The 23,643-nt window shown below is 40.8% G+C and overlaps 1 protein-coding gene across 5 annotated transcripts in view; it reads left to right on the top strand.

Moving 5' to 3' along the window:
• The first annotated feature begins 3,458 nt into the window (after positions 1–3,458).
• LOC138843009 (complement factor H) overlaps positions 3,459–23,643 on the top strand; it is a 45,443-nt gene continuing 25,258 nt past the window's right edge. For 2 of the 5 annotated variants that reach the window (XM_051820426.3, XM_089312025.1), the window contains exons 1-10: positions 3,459–3,595; positions 9,242–9,436; positions 10,221–10,397; positions 15,411–15,593; positions 17,106–17,282; positions 18,345–18,524; positions 18,807–18,989; positions 19,083–19,262; positions 21,773–21,949; positions 23,398–23,580. In XM_051820426.3, coding sequence (XP_051676386.1) covers positions 3,538–3,595; positions 9,242–9,436; positions 10,221–10,397; positions 15,411–15,593; positions 17,106–17,282; positions 18,345–18,524; positions 18,807–18,989; positions 19,083–19,262; positions 21,773–21,949; positions 23,398–23,580 — 1,693 coding nt within the window. In that variant the 5' untranslated portion in view covers positions 3,459–3,537. The remainder of the gene's footprint in view (positions 3,596–9,241; positions 9,437–10,220; positions 10,398–15,410; positions 15,594–17,105; positions 17,283–18,344; positions 18,525–18,806; positions 18,990–19,082; positions 19,263–21,772; positions 21,950–23,397; positions 23,581–23,643) is intronic. The other 3 variants (XM_070054916.2, XM_051820427.3, XM_051820428.3) reach the window with 3 other exon arrangements.

Here is a 23,643-nt window from a genome sequence, read left to right on the forward strand (position 1 = left end):
CAAGCGTGATCACGGAAATATAAAAGTGGAAAGTGGGTAAATTCTCACCTGATTGTCCAGATGAAAAATAAGCTCCTCCAGTGAACCCTTCCTGAGAGAATTCAGATTAATGCCCTCCCGTGTGGGCTATTCCTGTGTTTAGGAGGCAAAGGAAAGAGCAAGCCAGTAAGCGCCAGGACAAGTTTGTGTAGATAGCAACATCTCCGCATTTTGCAGCGCGATATTTGTTGAGCAGCTTATTCTACCTGAAGCTGCAGAACAGAAGCTGGCAAAGGAAGGAAAGAACAGCCACTTCTACAGCATTTGGTTATGGGATAAAACATTGAAACAAGTATGTGTGTGTCTGTGTACACATGTAAATTTAATATTAATAATGTAGCTACTCACCACTCAGACGATTACCCGGTATTAAAGGAAATTGTGCTCTTACATATAAGCCTCCAAACACTTTGAAGATTGTGTATGTTTGTTCCATATACTTACTACTTATTTAAAATATATATTTATAATATATAATTATTTTATGTATATATAATATATAAAATTTATATTTTTTGGATTTTAATATATATGCACTAAAACATGACTGTTAAGATTCAGATGATCAGCTAATGGAGTCCTATACATAGAAGTAGTGACTGACATAACAAGAGAGTTTAAAAGTTTGTGGCAAAGTAGAATTAAAATATAATGTACATTTTTTTCATGAACATTTGAAGGCCTCCTTAGATTAAGTTCTCAATAAATATTGACTGCACATCCTTCAGTGAGAGTCTAATGGGAGGGAACAAAACTCTGAGAAGTTCAAAATCATTTGAATCTTAATGTAAAATAAAAGTATCCTAATTTTCTTGAATTTTACACTATTTTAGCAAGTATGACAAGAACCATATTAATTATTACATTAAATGATTATGTTCCATACCTACCAACTAAAATGTGGAGATTTTCAAAATGGATTGCCCTTTAGCTTCTATTTATTTATTTTTTTTTTCAAAACAGAGGGAAACAGAGAGACAGAATGATCCACAGAGAAATATCTCCAATCCTGGTTCACTCCTTTTTTTGTTTGTTTGTTTTTTGACAGGCAGAGTGGACAGTGAGAGAGAGACAGAGAGAAAGGTCTTCCTTTGCCATTGGTTCACCCTCCAATGGCCGCCGCGGCAGGTGCACCGCGCTGATCCAATGGCAGGATCCAGGTGCTTATCCTGGTCTCCCATGGGGTGCAGGGCCCAAGCACTTGGGCCATCCTTCACTGCCTTCCCGGACCACATCAGAGAGCTGGCCTGGAAGAGGGAAAACCAGGACAGAATCCGGCACCCCAACCAGGACTAGAACGTGGTGTGCCAGCGCCGCAAGGCGGAGGATTAGCCTACTGAGCTGCGGGGCCGGCCACAACATGCTTTAGATACTTGTACAGATACACACAAAATGTTGAATGGCTAGGCCAGCGCTGCGGCTCACTAGGCTAATCCTCCACCTTGTGGCCCCGGCACACCGGGTTCTAGTCCCGGTCGGGGCGCCGGATTCTGTCCCGGTTGCCCTCTTCTTGGCCAGCTCTCTGCTGTGGCCAGGGAGAGCAGTGGAGGATGGCCCAAGTGCTTAGGCCCTGCACCCATGGGAGACCAGGATTAGCACCTGGCTCCTGCCATCAGATCAGTGCGGTGCGCTGGCTGCAGCGCGCCAGCCGCAGCGGCCACTGGAGAGTGAACCAACGGCAAAGGAAGACCTTTCTCTCTGTCTCTCTCTCTCACTGTCCACTCTGCCTGTCAAAAAACAAAAAAATAAAAAATTTAAAAGAAATTAAAAAAAAGATACAGACACAATGTCGAATGGCTAAATCTAGATAGGTAACATTTGTTACCTCATGAAGTTATAAGTAGTTACCTGTTGTATTTTTTTTCAGTGCTCTATACACATTAAACTGCTTTGCCACTTTCATATAGTTAGTCCAAAACCTGGGTTTTCACAAAGACTATATTTAGTGCTAGTTTTTAATTTTGATTTGTCTTATTGCTGTGGAGTATCTTTCTTACTTCTTTCCATGTCTCATAACATTTATATTGAACACAACTTGTTATTGAATAAAAATGCTGGAATCTTAGATAATACATTGTGAATTGTGAATCCTCCCAACCAAGGGCTTCTTGTTACTGCAGGTTTTGTTCATTTGTCTTGTGACTCGCCTAGACTAATTCTGTAGTCTGTTTCCTCGCAGTATATAAATTTTGAGGTCTTTGCTCAGTTATTATTTCTTGTTTATATTTTGTAGTCTAATTTCCAGGGAGTGACCGCTCAGTCAGGATAGCTTAGTGGTGAACCAATAATTGCTCAGAGGTTGAGTCAGTAGGCTTCCTATCTATGGCCAATGTATCTGTGAGTGATTGGAGAAACACCTTGAACAAGAAAGTCTACAAGCCTGTCGCACATTAGTGAGGGACTGGGAGCTCACAGGACTCTCCCTCTCCTCCAGTTGGACACAGCCTGGTGCATGTCCTTGGACCTCTGCACCACAAGTAATAAGTGTCGTCTCTGAGGGACGCTTGCTGGCTCCTTCTCCAAGTTTCCCTGCTAAAATTCTGACTGGCCTGCCACTCTGCTGATTGCCTAACTAGTAATTAGGGACCTTAGTCTTCCCTAAGTGTTTCCCACTGTAATCTCTTTGTATTCGATGGTGTCCTGGGGCATGGATTATCAAAGCTACTAAACCATTGCTCTCATCAGCACAACTACCAGTCCTATGTACTTCCTGTCTGCTCAGGGCACAATCTGAGCCATAGAATTGAGCTGGGAGCTGGCAGTGGATGAAAACAGCCACTCTTCTGCACTAATATTTATAGATTTCTTGAATACATTCTCCTCAACAGTGTACTATTTAACCAATTTCCAGGGACTATACATGATTTTTAAAAGAATTTATCCAGTTGGTATTGCTGTATTTTGGAAGGAGAGAATATACCAATTTCTTTACACAGTAATCTTGAAGTCCCATGTGAATAAAATGATTTTCAAACCCAGTTGGTTCAAAAATTCCAGGAAGCGCTACTTGGAAAAAACCATTCTTAACCAGATTTTACAATATCTACAGAATGTGAAAGCTATTAAGGCAGAACCTAACCCTGGTGCCAGTGTTAAAAGAAACTCATTACTAGAAATTGATGCTGTTATATTACAATGAGAACGGTGACCGCACTAGTGCACGTTTTGAAGCAGCTGACGTCCTGGTGAGGAAGAAGGCAAAGAGGTTGCATCTCTGCCCCTCAGAGACAGGGACTGCAACGTGGAAACTGAACAGCTATCGTTTTGCTCAGATAGATAGCAAGTCAGCATTCAGAGTATTAATGCAAACACATTGATTGGACACTATTTAGTTATTTCACATGTCCCTTGTGCACTCTGATGTTTACCGAAATTACTTCACCTAACCAGTTTCCCGGTAGTCACTGAAACCCAAAGTCATATCAGCACGGCTGTGAGTGGATTCAAAGCCGCAGCACCCCGGCTGAAGCATTGTTACGCAGGATTGGAATTTTCGACATGCTGCTCTTGGTCAACGTCATATTAATCTCTGGCTTTTCCACTGTTGGGGGACAAGGTGAGTTGAAAGCTGTTCTGACTTCTTAGCTCCTTTCTAAAACATATTTACTGGTTGTGTGTGTGTGTGTGTGTGTGTTTGTGTGTGTATATATATTTGATTCTGACTTTTTTTCCATTGAGGTATATATTTAGCCTTTTATCTCTATGCCCTGCTTTGATTATTATAAAGGTGGGTTCTCCAAATTTTTAGTAGATGTTGAGTTGTAGCATTTATGTTCCAACAAGGTACCAAGATGGTCGGTTAGGGCAAAAAGATATTTGTTTCTAGAAAGGACAGTGGGCAGGGCATGTGAGAGGACATTAGTCCACCCAGCCTAGAGGTTTGGCCTTTTCAGCTACCGACCAGAAGGGTGTGTGTTTTGGCTGGCAAGCAGAAAAACCTCATCTGTAACTATTGATCATGATAAGGGGCAGCAAGGGGTACAGGAAGACAGGAAGTTTCTTCCATAGCTACCAACCTGGATAAGCAAGAGCAGAATGGGCAAAGCTGCTCATTCACAGTGTATGGTTCTGGGCTCTCAAACAGTCTCCTCAGGGTGCATGTAACAGTGTTGCTGATGCAGTGCATCTCACCAAGTTTGTGGTTAACTATTTGTGTTCTGTGGTTTTGCATGTCCTAATACTCTAACAATTTAGTATATATACAAATATGCATATTTTATAATTATGTCAAAAGAAGAAAGAAAGATTGAAAGAAAGAGGAAGGAAGGAATGAAGGAAGAAAGGAAGAAAGGAAAGGCGGGAGGCAATAAATCTTGCGTATTTTATGGAAACAGGGTTATGGAGGTTGGGGAAGAAAGGCCAAAGGAGCCTCACTGACTGCTTCCTGGGGAGAAGGAGCGTGGTTATGGAGGTGATCCCTCACCTCCACCCACTGGACTGAGCACAGTGAGGCAGGGGCAGGTACTGGACATCTCAGGAGGAGGATGTTCTTGGCGCGGGTTTGAGTGAGGTTCTGAATCACAGAGTGAACGTACTCTTTTAGCAACAGAAGGAGAAATGGAAATATGAGAAGAAAAATTGTCACCATGGGAGTGGGAAGAATCACATGGCAAGGTACCCAGGAGGATTTTTGAGACCAGCTGTATATATTACATATGTTAAGGATTCATAGATTAATAGAAGGATTACATATTATTACATTTTACATATACATTAATTAATAAAACATTATATTAAGGATTAACATATTAATGCCAAGGATTACATACATTAAGGATCAGACAGCATTGCTGAATTTGGATGTCCTACCTGTTGAGAGTGGCATGATGGGTGAGACCAGATTGTTTGACATAAAAACAACATTTTTCTGTAGGTATAAACAGAGACCCTTTTTCTTGTGTATTTTTATAAAGAGCTTGCTCATTGGAGAGGGATGTAATAAGTCCTGCTACCCCATGCCCAGCGGGTGACAATTCTGAATCTTGCTAGGACGGGTTTTGGGAAGATAGCTATTTTACAATGAAGGCTTGTAGAAAGGGAAACAGGTAGAGATTGGTTATTGGGGGCCATGATGCCATTAAAAGACAAAGACAATAGTGCAAATTCCAGAATAGTTAGTAGGGAGGCAGATGTAAGTGTTGGTTCCACAAAGGAAGAGGGTCCCTTTTATGTGAACACATTTTATTTGGAAGGAGGCCTGTGTCATGTGAATATTTAAGGTAGGGTGCCAGGGAAATAAGCTACACTACCTATGGGATGGTCTGCACAGAACAGGGAGTTAGGATTAGAAGAGTCAGAATCAGACAGAAGGAGCCAGGAAACAGGACTGGTGTGATGTATTTGCCATTAGCCTGGGGAGAGGTGTTGAAATTTTCCTGGTGAGACTGGTGGTCAGAGGGGCTGATGATCTTGCATTTGCATTGTATTGCTCAGGAAGCTTATTTCCTAGGGTAATTGTGTCCTTGATTCAATCCAGGTGGATTGTAGGGTGAAGAGGGTGATACAAGAGGATGAGGATAAGAAGAGGCATAATCAGCTGTCCTCTGTAAGATTAGTGTTTGTGGTATTTACAAGGGAGAAATGAGAGGCAGTGTGCCCTCTAAGTGCTGTGTGGTGAGAAACTTCTGCCATGGGGCCGAGCTGGAGAGAGACAGGGTATTGGACAGGAAACCAGCTTGGGAATCATCTTTGAGTATCTGGGCTCAGACTGAAAGGACCACCCAAGCAGAGAGAAAGGCAGGCAAAAGTGCAATCAAGTGGCTTTCGTGGTGGAGCAGAGGGTAAAGCTGCTGGCTGTGATGCTGGCCTCCTATTTGAGCGCAGTTAGAGACCTGCCTGTTCCACTTCTGACCCAGCTCCCTACGAGTGCACCTGAGAAAGCAGTGGAAAAGGGCCCAAGTGGTTGGGCCCCTGAACCCATGTGGGAGATCTGAAGAAGCTCTTGACTGCTGTCTTCAGCCTGGCCTAGCCTCAGAATTTGTGGGTATTTTGGGAGTGAATCAGCAGATGAGACGTCGCTCTCTCTCTCTCTCTCTGTCTCTTCTTCTCTCTGTGTAACTCTGATTTCCAATGAATAAATAAAACTTAAAAAGTATAATTGGGACTGGCGCTGTGGCTTAGCAGGTAAAGCCTCTTCCTGCAGTGCCAGAATCGCATATGGGCGCTGGTTTGAGTATCAGCTGCTCCAGTTCTGGTCCAGTGCTCTGCTACGGCCTGGGAAAGCAGCAGAAGAAGGTAAGGTGCTTGGGCTCCTGCACCCATGTGGGAGAACCGCAAGAAGACTCCAGGCACCTCGCTTCAGCTGGGCCCAGCTCTTCTCTCTGTAATTATCTTTCAAATAAATAAATCTTTAAAAAAAAGCATATAATCAAACAGGTACATTTTGACTTCCTGCTTTCCACTTTATATCCCATTGATTTTTTTTCTTCTCTAATGGATGTGGCTAAAAGTTACAGAAATATATTGAATAATAATGGTGAAAGTGCGCATCCTTGTCTGGTTCCGGAACTTGGTGGCAATGCTTCCAGCTTTTCTCCATTCAATATGATCCTGGCTGTGAGTTTATCATATATTGCCTTGAATGTGTTGACGTTTGTTCCTTTTATACTCATTTTTAATTTTAATTTTATGGAAGGATATTGTATTTTATCAAATGCGTTCTCTGCAGCTGTTGAGAGAATCATGTTTATTTTCCTTCATTTTGTTGATATGATGTATCCTGTTTATTGACTCTTGTTTGTTGAGCCATCCCTGCATCCCTAGGATAAATCCCACTTGTTCTGTGCGGATGATCTTTCTAATGTTTTGTTGACTTCAGTTTACTATCTTTTGTTGAGGAATTTTACATCTGTATTCATCAGTGATATTGCTCTATAGTTCTCTTTGCTGTTGTATCTTTCTCTGGTTTTGGAGTTAAGGTAATGCTGCCCTCATAGAATAAATCTGGAAGAGTTCCTTCCTTTTAATTACTTTGAATAATTTAAGATGAATTGGTGTGGGGGCCTGGTGCTGTGTCTCAGCGGGTTAAGCTGCCATCTGCTGCACCAGATTCACATATGGGTGCGGGTTTGTGTCCCAGCTGCTCCACTTCCAATCCAGCTGCCTGCTCACGGCCTGGGAAAACTTGGGTCACTGCCACCCACATGTGAGACCCTGGTGGAGTCTAGATCCTGGCTTCAGCCTGACCCAGGCCTGGCTGCTGTAGCGATTTGGGGAGTGATCCAGCAGTTGGAAGATCAGTCTCTCTCTCTCTCTCTCTCTCTCTCTCTCTCTCTCCTTCCCTCCCTCTTTCTATTCCTCCCTCCCTCTCTTTAGCTGTACCTTTCAAATGAATAAATAAGTAAGTAAGTAAGTAAATAAATAAATAAATAAAATAGATGAATTAGGATTAGTTCTTCCTTAAAAGTTCAGTAAAATTCAGCAGTGAAACCATCAGGTCTTGGGCTTTTCTTTATTGAACAAGTTTTTGTTGCTGACTCAGTATCAGTCTTGGTTATTGATGTATTCACACTTTCCATGTTCTCATGCCACAGTTTTGGTAAACTGTATCTCTCCAGAAATACATTCATTTCTATTATATTTTCCAATTTATTGACATATAGCTAATTGAAACAATTCCTAATTTTTTCCATTCCTGTGGCATCACTTGCTGTTTCCCTTTTCATTTCTTTTTCTTTAAAGTTTATTTTATTTATTTGAAAAATAGAGTTATAGAGAGAGGTAGAGACAGAGAGAGAGGTCTTCTATCCATTGGTTCACTCCCCAGATGGCTGCAATGGCCGGAGCTGTGCTGCTCTGAAACCAGGAGCCAGGAGCTTCTTCTGGGTCTCCCACGTGGGTGCAGGGGCCCAAGCACTTGGGCCATCCTCCACTGCTTTCCCAGGCCACAGCAGAGAGCTGGATAGGAAGAGATGCAGCCAGAACTAGAACCAGCACCCATATGAGATGCCGGCACTTCAGGCCAAGGCTTTAACTCACTTCGCCACAGCGCCGGCCCACCGTTTTTATATCCGATTTTAGTAATTTGGGCCTTCTTCCTTTTTTGTTTTTGCTTTGGTTATATGAGCCAATCTTTTATCAATTTTGTTTATTTGTTTTCAAAAAACAGCTCTTAATTTCACTGATTTTTATAATTTTTATTTCTTTTTAATTATTCTCTAATTTTATTATTTATTTCCTTCTCAAATTATGAATTTTGTTTGTCCTTGTTCTTCAGGTTTATGAAATGCCTTGTTAGATTTTTTTTTTTTTTTTTGACAGGCAGAATTAGACAGTGAGAGAGATAAACAGAGAAAAATCTTCCCTCCATTGGTTCACCCCCCAGGTGGCCGCTATGGCCGGCCAGAGCTGCACAGATCCGAAGCCAGGAGCCAGGTTCTTCCTCCTGGTCTCCCATACAGGTGCAGGGCCCAAGGACCTGGGCAATCCTCCACTGCCTTCCCAGGCCACAGCAGAGAGCTGGACTGGAAGAGGAGCAACTGGGACAGAACCAGCACCCTGACATGGACTAGAACCCAGGGTGCCGACAATGCAGGTGGAGGATTAGCCTTGTGAGCCACAGCGCTGGCCTAGATTCTTTATTTGATACCTTTCCAAGTGTTGATGTGGGCAATAATTGCTATTAACTTTCTTCTTTATACTGTGTTTGATATATTTTTGGTACAATCAAAAGAAATTTTTTTTGTTTCTCTATATTTCTTACATTGTCTGAAGTAAAAAGAAAAATAAAAAATTTAAAACAAAACAAAACCAAAATGCTATCTCCCTATATTGCATTTTTATGATAAAAGGAGGGTTCTGATTTCTGATGAGAATTGAAAATTTAAAAAAGAAAGGTATGAACTGGAAGGTAAGATCCATGCCTTCACCTCTTAACAAGAATGTTCATTTAATTAGCCGGAGTGAGGATATGTCATATGTACTCGAGGAGAATTTGTAGTATAAGTCTGTACCTTTTTTTTCTGAAGGCTTTATACTAGTTTGTAGGTCCTTGTGAATGACAAGACACATTTTCATTTTCATTAACAAAGAGTCCCCCCCAGTCATCTGAATTCTATAACTTGCCTTATTCTAAAAACCTTATTTCAATGGGTGTAATTATGGTATCAAGAGAATATAATTCATTGACCAAATGATTCAACTCTGATGTGATTGTTCTATAAAGTAAAAGATTATTTGTACTTTTTTTGTTTCTTATTGAAAGTGAAACCCTGTGATTTTCCACAAATAAATCATGGACGTCTGTATTATGAAGACAGATATAGACCATACTTTCCAGTAGCTGTAGGAAACTATTATAGCTATCACTGCAACCCCGATTTTGTGACTCCTTCAAATTCATACTGGGATTACATTCATTGCACCAAAGAAGGATGGTCACCCGAAGTGCCCTGTCTCAGTAAGTACCTGTCTTAGCAGTTAGATTTACATAAATATTCCCAAGAGTGCAAAGAGGAGCACATTAGTGCTAACAACTAAGGCTTGCATGACAAGAACAGAACCCAGGAAGGTGAGCCTTCGCCTAGTGGTCAGACACCTCTGGATCACTCGCTTCCTGTTTCTGAGTTTGCATCCTGGTTGTGCCCCCAATTCCAGCTTCCTGTGAATGTGCATTCCTGGATGCAGCAGTGGATGGCTCAAGTAGCCGGATGCATGTCACCCATGTGGCAGACTTGGATTGGGTTTCTGGCTCCTGGCTTCAGCTGGCCCATTCCCAGCTATTGCAGACAGTGGAAGAGTGAGCCAATGGATGGAAGCTCCCCCTCCTGTCGCTATCTCTCTCACTCTCCTTCTCTCTCAGCTTCTCAAATAAATAAATAAACTGAGAAATAGACAAATAAATATGAAAAATAAAATGAAGGAAAAATTCTACAACAAAAGACCTCAACAGATTTTTCTTTTATAAAGAGCTCTTCATAAAAATCATGTGACAAATATAGAGATTTTTTACAAGAATCTCTATACCTTTTATGTATATAGCAATTATGAAAACTAAAGATACATAGCATGGAATATTGATCTTTCTTTTTTAATAAGCATTCATAGTATTTCAGTGTTTCTTAACTATAGATTATTTTTGGATACATGTACTTTATCATTTAAATATTATAAAGGTAATTTATAACTTACGATTTTGACCAAATTACTACTCTTACCTTTTAAAACATTTTTATGATCCTTAGGAAAATGTACTTTCAGTTATGTGGAAAATGGATATCGTCCGTCTTCAGAAAGAGCTTATATACAGAATCAATCTGTAAAAGTCGACTGCTATCCGGGATATAGTCTTCCAAATGAGCAGACCGAAATCACATGTACAGAGAATGGCTGGTCCCCTCTCCCCAAGTGCATACGCGTCAGTAAGTAAATTGCTCTGAGACCTCAGTATGTTCATCATTTCCTAATACTCTTCTCCAGCAAGAAGGATTTTTGAAACCAGCTGTATATTTTACATATGTTAAGGATTCATAGATTAATAGAAGGATTACATAATATTACATTTTTATATATGCTTATATTAAGGATTATATATTAATACCAAGGATTACATACATAAAGGATCAGACAACATTGTTGAATTTGGATGTCCTACCTGTTGTGAGTGGCATGATGTGTGAGACCAGATTGTTTCACATAAAAACAACATTCTGCTGGGGCCGTGGCTCACTAGGCTAATCATCCGCCTAGTCCCGATCGGGGCGCTGGATTCTGTCCCGGTTGCCCCTCTTCCAGGCCAGCTCTCTGCTGTGGCCAGGGAATGCAGTGGAGGATGGCCCAAGTGCTTGGGCCCTGTACCCCATGGGAGACCAGGATAAGTACCTGGCTCCTGCCTTCGGATCAGCGCGGTGTGCTGGCTGCAGCGCGCCAGCCGCGGCGGCCATTGGAGGGTAAACCAACGGCAAAGGAAGACCTTTCTCTCTGTCTCTCTCTCTCACTGTCCACTCTACCTGTCCAAAAATAAATTTTTTTTCTGTAGGTATAAACAGAGACTCTTTTTCTTTTGCATTTTTATAAAGAGCTTGCTCATTGGAGAGGGATGTACTAAGTCCTGCTACCCCATGCCCAGCTGGTGGCAATTCTGAATCTTGCTAGGACGGGTTTTGGGAAGATAGCTATTTTACAATGAAGGCTTGTAGAAAGGGAAACAGGTAGAGATTGGTTATTGGGGGCCATGATGCCATTAAAAGACAAAGACAATAGTGCAAATTCCAGAATAGTTAGTAGGGAGGCAGATGTAAGTGTTGGTTCCACAAAGGAAGAGGGTCCCTTTTATGTGAACACATTTTATTTGGAAGGAGGCCTGTGTCATGTGAATATTTAAGGTAGGGTGCCAGGGAAATAAGCTATACTACCTATGGGATGGTATGCACAGAACAGGGAGTTAGAATTAGAAAAGTCAGAATCAGACAGAAGGAGCCAGGAAACAGGACTGGTGTGATGTATTTGCCATTAGCCTGGGGAGAGGTGTTGAAATTTTCCTGGTGAGACGGGTGATCAGAGGGGCTGATCATCTTGCATTTGCATTGTATTGCTCAGGAAGCTTATTTCCTAGGGTAATTGTGTCCTTGATTCAACCCAAGTGGATTGTAGGGTGAAGAGGGTGATACAAGAGGATGAGGATAAGAAGAGGCATAATCAGCTGTCCTCTGTAAGATTAGTGTTTGTGGTATTTACAAGGGAGAAATGAGAGGCAGTGTGCCCTCTAAGGGCTATGTGGTGAGAAACTTCTGCCATGGGGCCGAGCTGGAGAGAGACAGGGTATTGGACAGGAAACCAGCTTGGGAATCATCTTTGAGTATCTGGGCTCAGACTGAAAGGACCACCCAAGCAGAGAGAAAGGCAGGCAGAAGTGCAATCAAGTGGGTTTCGTGGTGGAGCAGAGAGTAAAGCTGCTGGCTGTGATGCTGTTTGGGTGCAGTTAGAGACCTGCCTGTTCCACTTCTGACCCAGCTCCCTATGAGTGCACCTGAGAAAGCAGTGGAAAAGGGCCCAAGTGGTTGGGCCCCTGAACCCATGTGGGAGATCTGAAGAAGCTCTTGACTGCTGTCTTCAGCCTGGCCTAGCCTCAGAATTTGTGGGTATTTTGGCAGTGAATCAGCAGATGAGAGGTCTCTCTCTCTCTGTCTCTGTCTCTTCTTCTCTCTGTGTAACTCTGATTTCCAATGAATAAATAAAATTTAAAAAGTATAATTGGGACTGGCGCTGTGGCTTAGCAGGTAAAGCCTCTTCCTGCAGTGCCAGAATCGCATATGGGCGCTGGTTTGAGTATCAGCTGCTCCAGTTCTGGTCCAGTGCTCTGCTACGGCCTGGGAAAGCAGCAGAAGAAGGTAAGGTGCTTGGGCTCCTGCACCCATGTGGGAGAACCGCAAGAAGACTCCAGGCACCTCGCTTCAGCTGGGCCCAGCTCTTCTCTCTGTAACTATCTTTCAAATAAATAAATCTTTTTAAAAAGCATATAATCAACCAAATCACTCTGGAGAAAACAGCCCCACAGGATTTAAGCAGTTTTAGTTTTGATTGGAGGGAGGTAGTGGTGGCAGGTTTTGAGAAGGATCAGCAGAGTATCATAGAACTCTCTCAGATCACACTTTGAGTTTGAAGAAGTCTTACGGTTCAGTGAGTGGCTGTGTCTTCCTCTTCAATTTGACAAGGAGAATAGGAGTATTATAAGGGGATTTAGTTGGAAGTCTAGTGATTATAAGTTGAAGCCCTTGTATGGCTTCTGGGTTGAAGGGCTATTGAGGTTGGGAAGTGTTTTTGAGGGAATCTTCGTGGGCTGTGCTAAAAGGCAACTGAAGGATGCTGAGTGTCCTAGTAGGAGGGTCTACCTGGCTGGAAAGGATATATGGCATTCCTGAGAGATTTGGGGTATTCGGAGAGGGGGCTAGCAGTAGGACAGAGGGTAAGGGAGAGTGCAAGTGTGCAGGATAATGGTGGAAATTTGCTTGGTCCATATGCCCCACCCAAGGAGCAGAGTGGGACAGGTATGTAAGACATAGATGCTGTGAGTGAACATGGTGGATCCTTTTGAGCAAGTATGAGGTTGAGTCATGAGTGGCTGCGAATTTGGCCATTTTCAACCCTACTTCAATAGAGAGAGAGAGGAAGTGGCTAAAGGTCACATGATTCTTGTAAGAACAAAAAAGTTGCCCAGCCATGTCCAGGACGAAGGATATCAACTCAACTGTAACTATGAGACAAACGCTGGGTTCTCACTGGTGATGGCAATAATGGGGGCCTTTGAGGCCGGCGCCGTGGCTCAATAGGCTAATCCTCCACCTTGCGGCGCCGGCACACCGGGTTCTAGTCCCGGTCGGGGCGCCGGATTCTGTCCCGGTTGCCCCTCTTCCAGGCCAGCTCTCTGCTATGGCCAGGGAGTGCAGTGGAGGATGGCCCAGGTTCTTGGGCCCTGCACCCCATGGGAGACCAGGAAAAGCACCTGGATCCTGGCTCCTGCCATCGGATCAGCGCGGTGCGCCGGCTGCAGCGGCGGCCATTGGAGGGTGAACCAACGGCAAAGGAAGACCTTTCTCTCTCTGTCTCTCTCTCTCACTGTCCACTCTGCCTGTGAAAAAAAAAAAAAAAAAAGAATGGATTAAAATAATGGGGGCCTTTGAACCCAGGCCTGGGGAATCCACAGCACTCTGGGGAAAGATCGTCAGTTCGAGTCTGGGGTTGGAAGGAGTGACTCTGACTCCAGAGAAAGGGGCACTGGGACTTCCAGTGTACCCTGTCCCCACATGCTGGGCATGGCCTCAAGAGAGCTTGGGGACGGGTAGGCTTGCTGGGTGTCCTTCCTTGCCACACTTGAAGCCAGCCCCAGGGGTTTTAGAGAGTGTTGGCCAGGGTGTTTTTTGGCTCCTTGGAAGTGTGGAAGCAAGTAGCTGGTATTTAGCCTGACCTTGTTTTTGTTTTTGAGTTTTAGATTCCTCTTCTCTATGAAGACCCTGAAGACTGCTCTTATGAGATCCTTTTTATAGTATGCACCTAGTGGCTTCCCTTTGGTCAACAATATTCTCCCTCCTTTTCATAAGTGAGGAGATGGAGAAATTTATCCTGGAATATTCTTGGCAATTTGATCCGTAGTATTTAGAGGTACTAACATGCTGTTAAGTTTAGCATCTGATTCTTTGTCAAACAAATTAAAGGAAATCCAGGTCCAAGCACTACAGCATCATGCAGTGTTCAAAAAATTCAGTAATGACACTTTATTTGAATTCTAGTGGTAGACACATTCAAATCATATGTTAGTTATACTCATATACACCTGGGAGGTCTAACTTAAGGGGGTGGTCTCAGATAACAAGGACATGTGCAGGCTCTGTACTTTAGGTTATTTGGATACTTTTTGGTCAAAATATAATTAAAATTTAACAAATGGTATTAAGAAAAAGAAAAAAAACACTGATCCTCAGCAGTCAAGCCGGGGCAGCTGAAAAGCATTGCATCTCAAAGTGTCAATTTCATTTCTATTTCTATTTCATTTGTGTGGATCACCTTTGAGGTACTCTTAGTTGCCACAGATCAGATAGAACATATGGTATTTGTCTTTTTGTGACTGGCTAATCACTAAGTACAATGGTTTCCAGTTGCTTCCATTTTGTTGTAAGCCTCAGGATTTCATTTTTTCACTGCTGTATAGTATTCCATGGTGCACATAAACAATGATTTCTTTATCCAGTCTTCAGTTGATGGTCATCTGAGTTTATTCCGTATTTTAGCTAATGTGAATTGAGCTGCCATAAACATGGGCTACAGAGAGCACTTTCATATGCTGATTTCATTTCCTTCAGATAATGAGAAGATAAAATATTGGAGGCAATTAACACAGGTAAAGCTTGTAAAGAAGTGTAATAAAATTGGTACACATCAGGCAAAAATAATCAATAAAAACCGAGTTCCAGCCACAATGAGGAAACTGGAGTAAAAAGATGAAAATAACAATCGACAGGTATCAGCAAACAAGGATAAATTGGATAAATTCCCAGGAGTGGAACAGCTGGGTCATTTGGCAGGTCCATCTTCAGATATCTGAGGTATCTCCATACTGTCTTCTACAGTGGCTGCACAGTTTACATTCCCACCAGCAGTGGATTAGGGTACCTTTTCCCCTACATCCTCACCAGCATTTGCTTGTTGATTTCTGTAAGAAAACCATTAAATTTCATGAAGTGTCTTGAACAACTATGTTTGGAAACTCATAGCTTTTTTTCTTAGACATAAGAACTTAACAATTATACTTAATCCAGGTTTTTATTTATACATGACTCATTGTTCTTACATGGGCATCTTAATAGTATTAAAGTCAATGTAAGTCAATGTAAGTATAATTAAACATATTGCTATCTTTTCTTGCTTTTTTTCTCTTTTAGAAACATGTTCAAAATCAGATATCGAAGTGGAGAATGGGTTTATGTCTGAATTTGATTTTACATATGCCCTAAACAGAAAAACAGAATACAGGTGTAAGCCAGGATATGTAACCACAGATGGTGAAACATCAGGATCAGTCACATGTCTGCAGAGTGGATGGTCCCATCAACCCACATGCATTAGTGAGTAATGTACACGTTCATATCCCATTATTTATTCATATTATTTATGACAGGATAAAGTTACTTCAGTTTTATTTTGTTTTTTAGGGGGTTGAGGGCATAAGTGATTTTATTCAAAAAAAACTTTGAGAAAAAAATCATATATGTATTCTTCCTTTTAAGATTAGATACTAATATGGTAGAATATCAATGCTAGTTCAGGTTTGTTTTTTTTTTTTTTCATTTAAATCATCCTGTGATTTGGAAACAGGTTAGGGAGCTTAGCTGTTTCTGGTGTACATGCACTTGTTTTTAGCTGAGACTTTTGTGAATGTTAAATATGCCTGTTTTTAGGTGATCAGCCTTTTAATATCAAAGTTTTTGCTCCATACACATAAAAGTAATGTTTTTGGTGGTATGTTGCCATAGTATACAACCTCAGAAAAATCTGATCTTTATGTTTTTTTACTGTTTGGTAGGTACATTTCTGAATACCCTTCCTCTTAGAAAATCTTCATCAATATCTAGATAGTAGAAAGAAAGAAATATTTCAAGGTGGTACCAACTTTTGCTGTGTTGAAAGATTTTTCATCACATTACCCAAATGTTAGTACAGATTTTCCAAGAGGAGTTAGTTCAGTTTATCTTATTTATCCCCAATGTATTCCAAGATATTTTTGAAGTGATATTTAACAAGCTATTAATGAAATGGAGAGTTAGACTACCCATTCCTGCTGTTTTAATATTTCTAATTTCTATGCTTATTATGAGTTCTAGCTAAATAAAAATTGATAAAATATCCTCATATAAAACTCATTCTGTACTACATTATGACAAATAATCTACCTGAAACGTTCTTTTTAAAAAACAGGAAACATCTGTTATAAGATACCTCAATCTGGCCAGTGCCGTGGCTCAATAGGCTAATCCTCCACCTAGCGGCGCTGGCACACCGGGTTCTAGTCCCGGTTAGGGCGCCGGTTCTGTCCCAGTTGCCCCCCTTCCAGGCCAGCTCTCTGCTATGGCCCGGGAGTGCAGTGGAGGATGGCCCAAGTGCTTGGGCCCTGCACCCCATGGGAGACCAGGAGAAGCACCTGGCTCCTGCCTTCGGCGCGCCGGCCGCGACGACCATTGGAGGGTGAACCAACGGCAAAGGAAGACCTTTCTCTCTGTCTCTCTCTCTCTCACTGTCCATTCTGCCTGTCAAAAATAAAAACAAACAAACAAAAAAAAATAAGATACCTCAATCTTTGTACTCATTTTTTTTCTGTTTTATGTATGTCAGAACAATTAAGTTTGACAGCTTAATTCACAAAATGCTATTCTGGTTTCCTTTAAAAAGTCTTTATATTTATAATGGCCTCTTTTATTACCAGCAGTACTATCACATTAGTTTTCTTAGATAATCTTTATGCAGTATTTATTAAATTAGCAATACTAATTGATAAAGCCTTTTTTTCTTAGTTTAAATGTTCCTTAGATTGCCCACTGAATTACATGTGAAGTGAAATATTATATTTTATTATGTATTAGAATCTTGTGACATGCCAGATTTTGAGAATTCCAGACCCAAAACCAATAGCAAATGGTATAAGCTTGGTGACAAATTGGACTATGAGTGCCATGATGGATATGAAAACATGGATGGACACAGCAAAGGCACCATAGAATGTGGTTACCATGGTTGGACAGATTTACCTACTTGTTATGGTGAGTATTGAGTGTTCATGAATTTTTTTTGAGTAACTTTTTGTGTCCCAATTTTTTAATATTCTAGTAGCATTTTAACATGCAACAAGGATGAAGTCAACGTATTTCGTTCTGATTTGTTGTAAACTGGGAGAAGTAGGTCTTCTGAAGCCAAAAGACAATAATCTATTTTTAAAATACCACCCAAAATTAATGTTTCCTATGGACTATATCCATCACAGTTTTCTGATTAGAAAAGAATTGGCTTCATTACATTAAATGTAAGCTTTCAAATGACTTAAAACTGGGCATCAATGATCAACATGGTTTGTTACAACTTCCTCTTCTATTTACTCCTGAATTTCTACTTTTTATTAAGATTTATTTATTTATTTGAAAGTCAGAGTTACAAAGAGAAGATAAGTGGAAGAGAGACAGAGAAATAGAGAGGTCTTCCATCCGCTGATTCACTCCCCAAGTGTCCGCATCCGAAGCCAGGAGCCAGGAGCTTCTTCTGGGTCTCCCACATGGGTGCAGGGGCCCTGGGACTTGGGCCATCTTGTACTGCTTTCCCAGGCCATAGCAGAGAGCTGGATGGGAAGTGAGCATCCAGGACTCGACCAGTGCCCATATGGGATGCTGGCAGGCAGGCGGCCGCTTTACCTGCTATGCCACTGTACCGGCCCCCTAAGATTCTACTTTTCACCTTCTACTTTGATTACTAGTTTCTGCAGATCATAAGGATACTTCTTTTTCTTTCTATGACAAGTTATATGGATAATTACAGGAATCTCTTTTATATTTGACAATCAGCTCTCTGTTTTCCAGGATTAGAAGGGGAAAGGGGGGAAGATGAGCTCATGTAGAATGTTTCTAGCCAAAGGAGTAAACACTGTTTCTCAGAGTCCCATAGGAATTTGCAGGGTGGATAACCATGTATAACAGTTTTCCCAGGAAGAGAATTTATCTGATTCCCCCAGTATATCCATCACTGAGTATCTGTTCATATTTATATGATACATTTAAAGCTGACTTTGGCGAAGATTAATTATATATTCTCATTAAACTACTTTATGTTTTTAGAAAGAGAATGCAGGGTTCCTCAAGTAGGAAAAGAGGTATTTGTTATTGATCCCAAGAACGAAAAATACAGAGTTGGAGACGTGCTGAAATTCACCTGCAGAGCGGGACTTAGAAGAGTGGGACCAGATTCAATACAGTGTTACCACTTTGGATGGTCCCCTAATGTTCCAACATGTAAAGGTGATTATTTATCTTACAATTGCTGAACCAAGAAGTCAGATTTTGAATATCCTAACTGCTCTCCCTCTCCTAATTTCTGTGAGCTTCCAGCATGTCCTTATGTGAACGCTGATGCATTAACTCCGAGAGGGTTCTGTAAAAGACATGTGCTGGGGGACAGACTCCTCAGGTTTCCTTGCTTCAGAAAATAATTTCCAATAGTTTTTGAACTATATCCATTTCATTGTTTTTTAAATTATAAAATAGACAATTTAACCAATATTTACAATATTTCTACTCTAGGGCAAGTACAATCATGTAGTTCACCTCCTCAGCTCCTCAATGGACAAGTTAAAGGAACAAAGAAAGAAGAATATGAACACAGTGAGGTAGTGGAATATGTTTGCAATTCTAAATTTCTGTTGAAGGGGCCTCATAAAATTGAGTGTGTTGATGGGAAGTGGACGACCTTACCAACGTGTATTGGTAAAATATACAGTTATTAATATTGAAACAGTTTTTGTTTTCCTAACACAAACTCTGTTTATCTATAACTACATTTTCATGAAATTTCCACAGAGGAGGAAAGCACATGTGGAGATATACCTGAACTGGAGCATGGCTACGTTGAGCCTTCTGCCCCTCCCTATCACCATGGAGATTCAGTGGCGTTCAGCTGCAGAGAAACATTTACAATGATTGGACACAGATCAATTACATGCATTAAAGGAACATGGACTCAACTTCCTCAGTGTGTTGGTGAGAATATTTAAGAATACTAAACCATAATAATAATTATATAAGTATATTTAATGATGTTTCTATTTTATTAGAAAAATAATATTTGCAGCATCATTTTGAAAGTTAAGGATATTGCTGAAAATACCCAGTCTTAAGAGCAATGATTACAGATTTTGTTCATGATAAGTGAATACGTGCCTAAAGAGGAAATATAGAACTAGCAATAGAGTTTTGTGAATTTTTTTCTCCCTGGGGTAAATATTGTTTATCTTATAAATGTGAAGCCAAATTTTACTTATAAATTATAATTACAATTACATGTATTAATAAAATATAAAATATTAGTGTTGTATGCACTAGTTAGTATTAATTACCAATAAACTAGTCATTTTACATGGATATCATTGAGTTACTATATGATACTCTGTGGCAAGCACCATTGCTCACTAGGCTAATCCTCCGCCTGCGGCGCCGGCACACCATGTTCTAGTCCGTCAGGGCGCCAGATTCTGTCCTGGTTGCTCCTCTTCCAGTCCAGCTCTCTGCTGAGGCCCGGGAAGGCAGTGGAGGATGGCCCAAGTGCTTGGGCCCTGCACCCACATAGGAGACCAGGAGGAAGCACCTGGCTCCTGGCTTCAGATTGGCGCAGCGCGCCAGCCATTAGCAGCCATTTTGGGGGTGAACCAACGGAAGGAAGACCTTATGAGATACTCTTTGAAGTCCTGGTAAGCCAAGAAATAAAGTTGACAAAATATCCATTTGTAACCTTCACATAGGATTCCCTCCTCTCTCAAAGCTTCTAACAGCAATGATTTCGCAGTCTGTTCCAAACACAGTGAATAGAAGTGAATGTACTGCACGATGGGCCATAGGCACTCTAAGTCATGAGCATAACTTGGTGGCACAGGGCAGCAGGGGACTAGGCCAGGAGACCTAGCTCACTGATGGACTTTACTCTTTGACTGAATCAGTTTTAAAAATTTTGATTAAAAGAGAACTTTTTAACAGGCATATAAAAAGGTTACAAATTTTATGAGGTATGGTATGATTTTCAAACATGTAAACATTGTATATTGACCAATCTGGCAAATGTATCTATCTCCTCAACATTTATCATGTCTTTATGGGGAAAAGATACCGAATGCCATGTTCTAGGTTTTTGGTCTTGTTTTTCTGTGTGTGTGTGTGTGTGTGTGTGTGTGTGGTGGGACGGGGAGTCTGTCTGTTTTAGAGAGAAATGTACCCACCCTTTTGATGATCTAGTCTTCAATGTGTGACTGGGAGGCTCTTGGGAGCCCTCATTCACTTTTCTTGTAGGCTGAGCTCTTCCTAGAACATTCTCGAATCCAGCGTTCAGAGAGTCAGGGCTAGCCAACCTAATTGATTTCATCCATCACATCTCCAGCTGTTAATTTATCCCAGGGAAAGACGGAGCCTCAAGGCAAGGCTGGATTTACACATGTTTCGCTCACAGATGTATCTCCAACATCTACAAGACTGTTTGATGTATAGGAGATGCTCAACAGGAGTTCGTCGAATGAGTCAATAAAAGTTGTTGGATTAATCGTTACAGTCCTGTCAAAAATACTGCCAATCCTTCAAGTCCTAACCTTATCTTGTCCTCTTCTCTCTCCCAAATGATTTCACTTTACTACACGTGGAGTGAACACTCAAGCTGCTATCAGATATGAAACTCAATTCTTCATTCTAACTTACATCAAAACTTTCTTTGAGTCATTATTTCTTCCAATGTCAGAGATTTCCTTCTTAATGCTAGACTCCTACCCATATTAGGCTCATTAGAAGTTCTTCTTGTCTGTTATAGACCTTACTCGAATTTTTCCTTCCCAGTGTCTATTTTGTACCTTATACTAGCTTAGTTTTTTTTTCTTTTAAGCCAGAGAGAGAGAGAGAAAGAGAGAGAAATGGCAAATGAGCAAGAGAGGGAAAAAGAGGTATCTCCATCCAGTGGTTTGCTTCACAAACGGTAACAACAGCCAGGGCTGGGCCAGGTCAAATCCAGGAGCCAGGAACTCTTTCAAGGCCTCCCACACAGCTGGCAGAGGCCCAAGGACTTGGCCATCTTCCACTGCTCTCCCAGGTGCATTAGCAGGAAGCTTGATGGAAGTGGAGCAGCTGGGACTCCAATCAGCAAGATAATGGATCAGCCTGCTGTGCCACAATGCTAGCTCCTAGTTTAGGTTTTTAATTTTTCCCAACAAACAAAGAAAATCTTGCAGAAACCAGTCATGCACAGACCATAACCAGCACCACCACCACCTCTCCTCTGGCCTTAGGTTTCTCTCCACCTCTCAAACAACTCGTTTGTCTTGCTCAAGACTCCAGTCCTAAGAATGGAACTTAGGTTCACACATAACAGCTTGCATTATGCAATCCGACCAGGACTAATTCAGTTGATGGAATCTCAGGAAATAAATCATAATGTTGTTATACACTGACTAAATGGCTATTTTATGTCATTATTTGATTCTTAATTAGTCTTTGCATGGAAATATTTCACTTTATAGCGACAGATCAACTTGAGAAGTGTGTAGTACCAGATTCAATTGCAAGTGAGACAAACCTACCAAATAAGAATGAATTTAATCATAACACCAAAATAAGTTACAGATGTTGGGGAAAATCAGGAAATAAACACTCAATCTGCATAAATGGGAGATGGGATCCCAAACTAACTTGTACAGGTAAGCCGTTTTTTACAACATTAATTTTATTGCTTTCTCATTTGTGAGAATAGTATCTTAAAAAAATTTAGTTATTTATTATTAAAAGTCATTTTTAAGCTGATAAGCTGCCATAAAGCTGAAAAGTATAGCATACATATATAGAATATTGAGAATTTATGATAGTATATTATCATTGTTATTGATGTTTTTATTTATTGACAATTATCATTTAATACTTTTAAGTCATTATTTTACTCAAGAAATCTAATTTTAATATATTTTTTAAACTTTTATTTAGTAAATATAAATTTCCAAAGTACAGTTTAAGGATTACAATGGCTTCCCCCCCCCATAACGTCCCTCCCACCCGCACCCCTCCCATCTCCTGCTCCCTCTCCCATTGCATTCACATCAAGATTCATTTTCAATTATCTTTATATACAGAAGATCAATTCAGTATATATTAAGTAAAGATTTCACCAGTTTGCACCCACACAGAACATAAAGTGTAAAATACTGTTTGAGTACTAGTTATAGCATTAATTCACATTGAACAACACATTAAGGACAGAGATCCTACATGAGGAGTAAGTACACAGTGACTCCTGTTGTTGACTTAACAAATTGACACTCTTGTTTATGGCATCAGTAATCTCGTTAGGCTCTTGTCATGAGTTGCCAAGGCTATGGAAGCCTTTTGAGTTCACGAACATTGATTTTATTTAGACAAGGCCATAGTCAAAGTGGAAGTTCTCTCCTCCCTTCAGAGAAAGGTACCTCCTTCTTTGATGGCCCATTCTTTCTACTGGGATCCTGGGATCTCACTCACAGAGATCTTCCATTTAGGTTTGTGTTTTTTTTTTTTTTTTTTTTTTTTTTTTTTGCCACAGTGTCTTGGCTTTCCATGCCTAAAATACTCTCATGGGCTCTTCAGCCAGATCTGAATGCCTTCAGGGCTGATTCTGAGGCCAGAGTGCTGTTTAGGACATCTGCCATTCTAAGAGTCTGCTGTGTATCCCACTTCCCATGATGGATCGTTCTCTCCCTTTTTTATTCTATCAGTTAGTATTAGCAGACACTGGTCTTGTTTGTGTGATCCCTTTGACTCTTAGACCTATTAATGTGATCAATTGTGAACTGAAATTGATCACTTAGACTAGTGAGATGACATTGTTGAAGTGAAATGGACACTATGAGAAACAGTGACTTGATCAGCCCTTGTTCTGACTGTTGATATACAATTTAATACTTTATCCCTTTTAGTATTTTTTTTGTTTTAGTTAATAATATTGGTTGAACTCTGTAATCAACACACACTTATTCTTTGGTGTTTAAATTTAACTGAAAAGTGATCCCTGTTAAATATATGAGTGGGAATAAGAGAGGGAGGAGATGTACAATTTGGGACATGTTCAATCGGACTTGCCCCAAATGGTGGAGTTAGAAATAATTTTAATATTTTTTAGAAGTAAAAATACAACCATGCCCACCACCACCTCAGATTCCCTATTCTCAAAATGTGACAACCACAGTGAATTATCAGGATGGAGAAAAAATGTCTATTCTTTGTCAAGAAAATTATCTAATTCAAGGAGCAGAGGAAATTGTGTGCAAAGATGGAAGATGGCAATCAATACCACGCTGTGCTGGTCAGTACTCTATAACTTCTTTTGTTAATTCCTTCCAATGCTGTTAAGTCTCCCCAGTGCTTT

This window comes from Oryctolagus cuniculus, chromosome 13 (genome assembly GCF_051225735.1).
Source record: "Oryctolagus cuniculus isolate XC-2025 breed Fujian yellow rabbit chromosome 13, ASM5122573v1, whole genome shotgun sequence".
Classification (NCBI taxonomy): Eukaryota; Metazoa; Chordata; class Mammalia; order Lagomorpha; family Leporidae; genus Oryctolagus; species Oryctolagus cuniculus.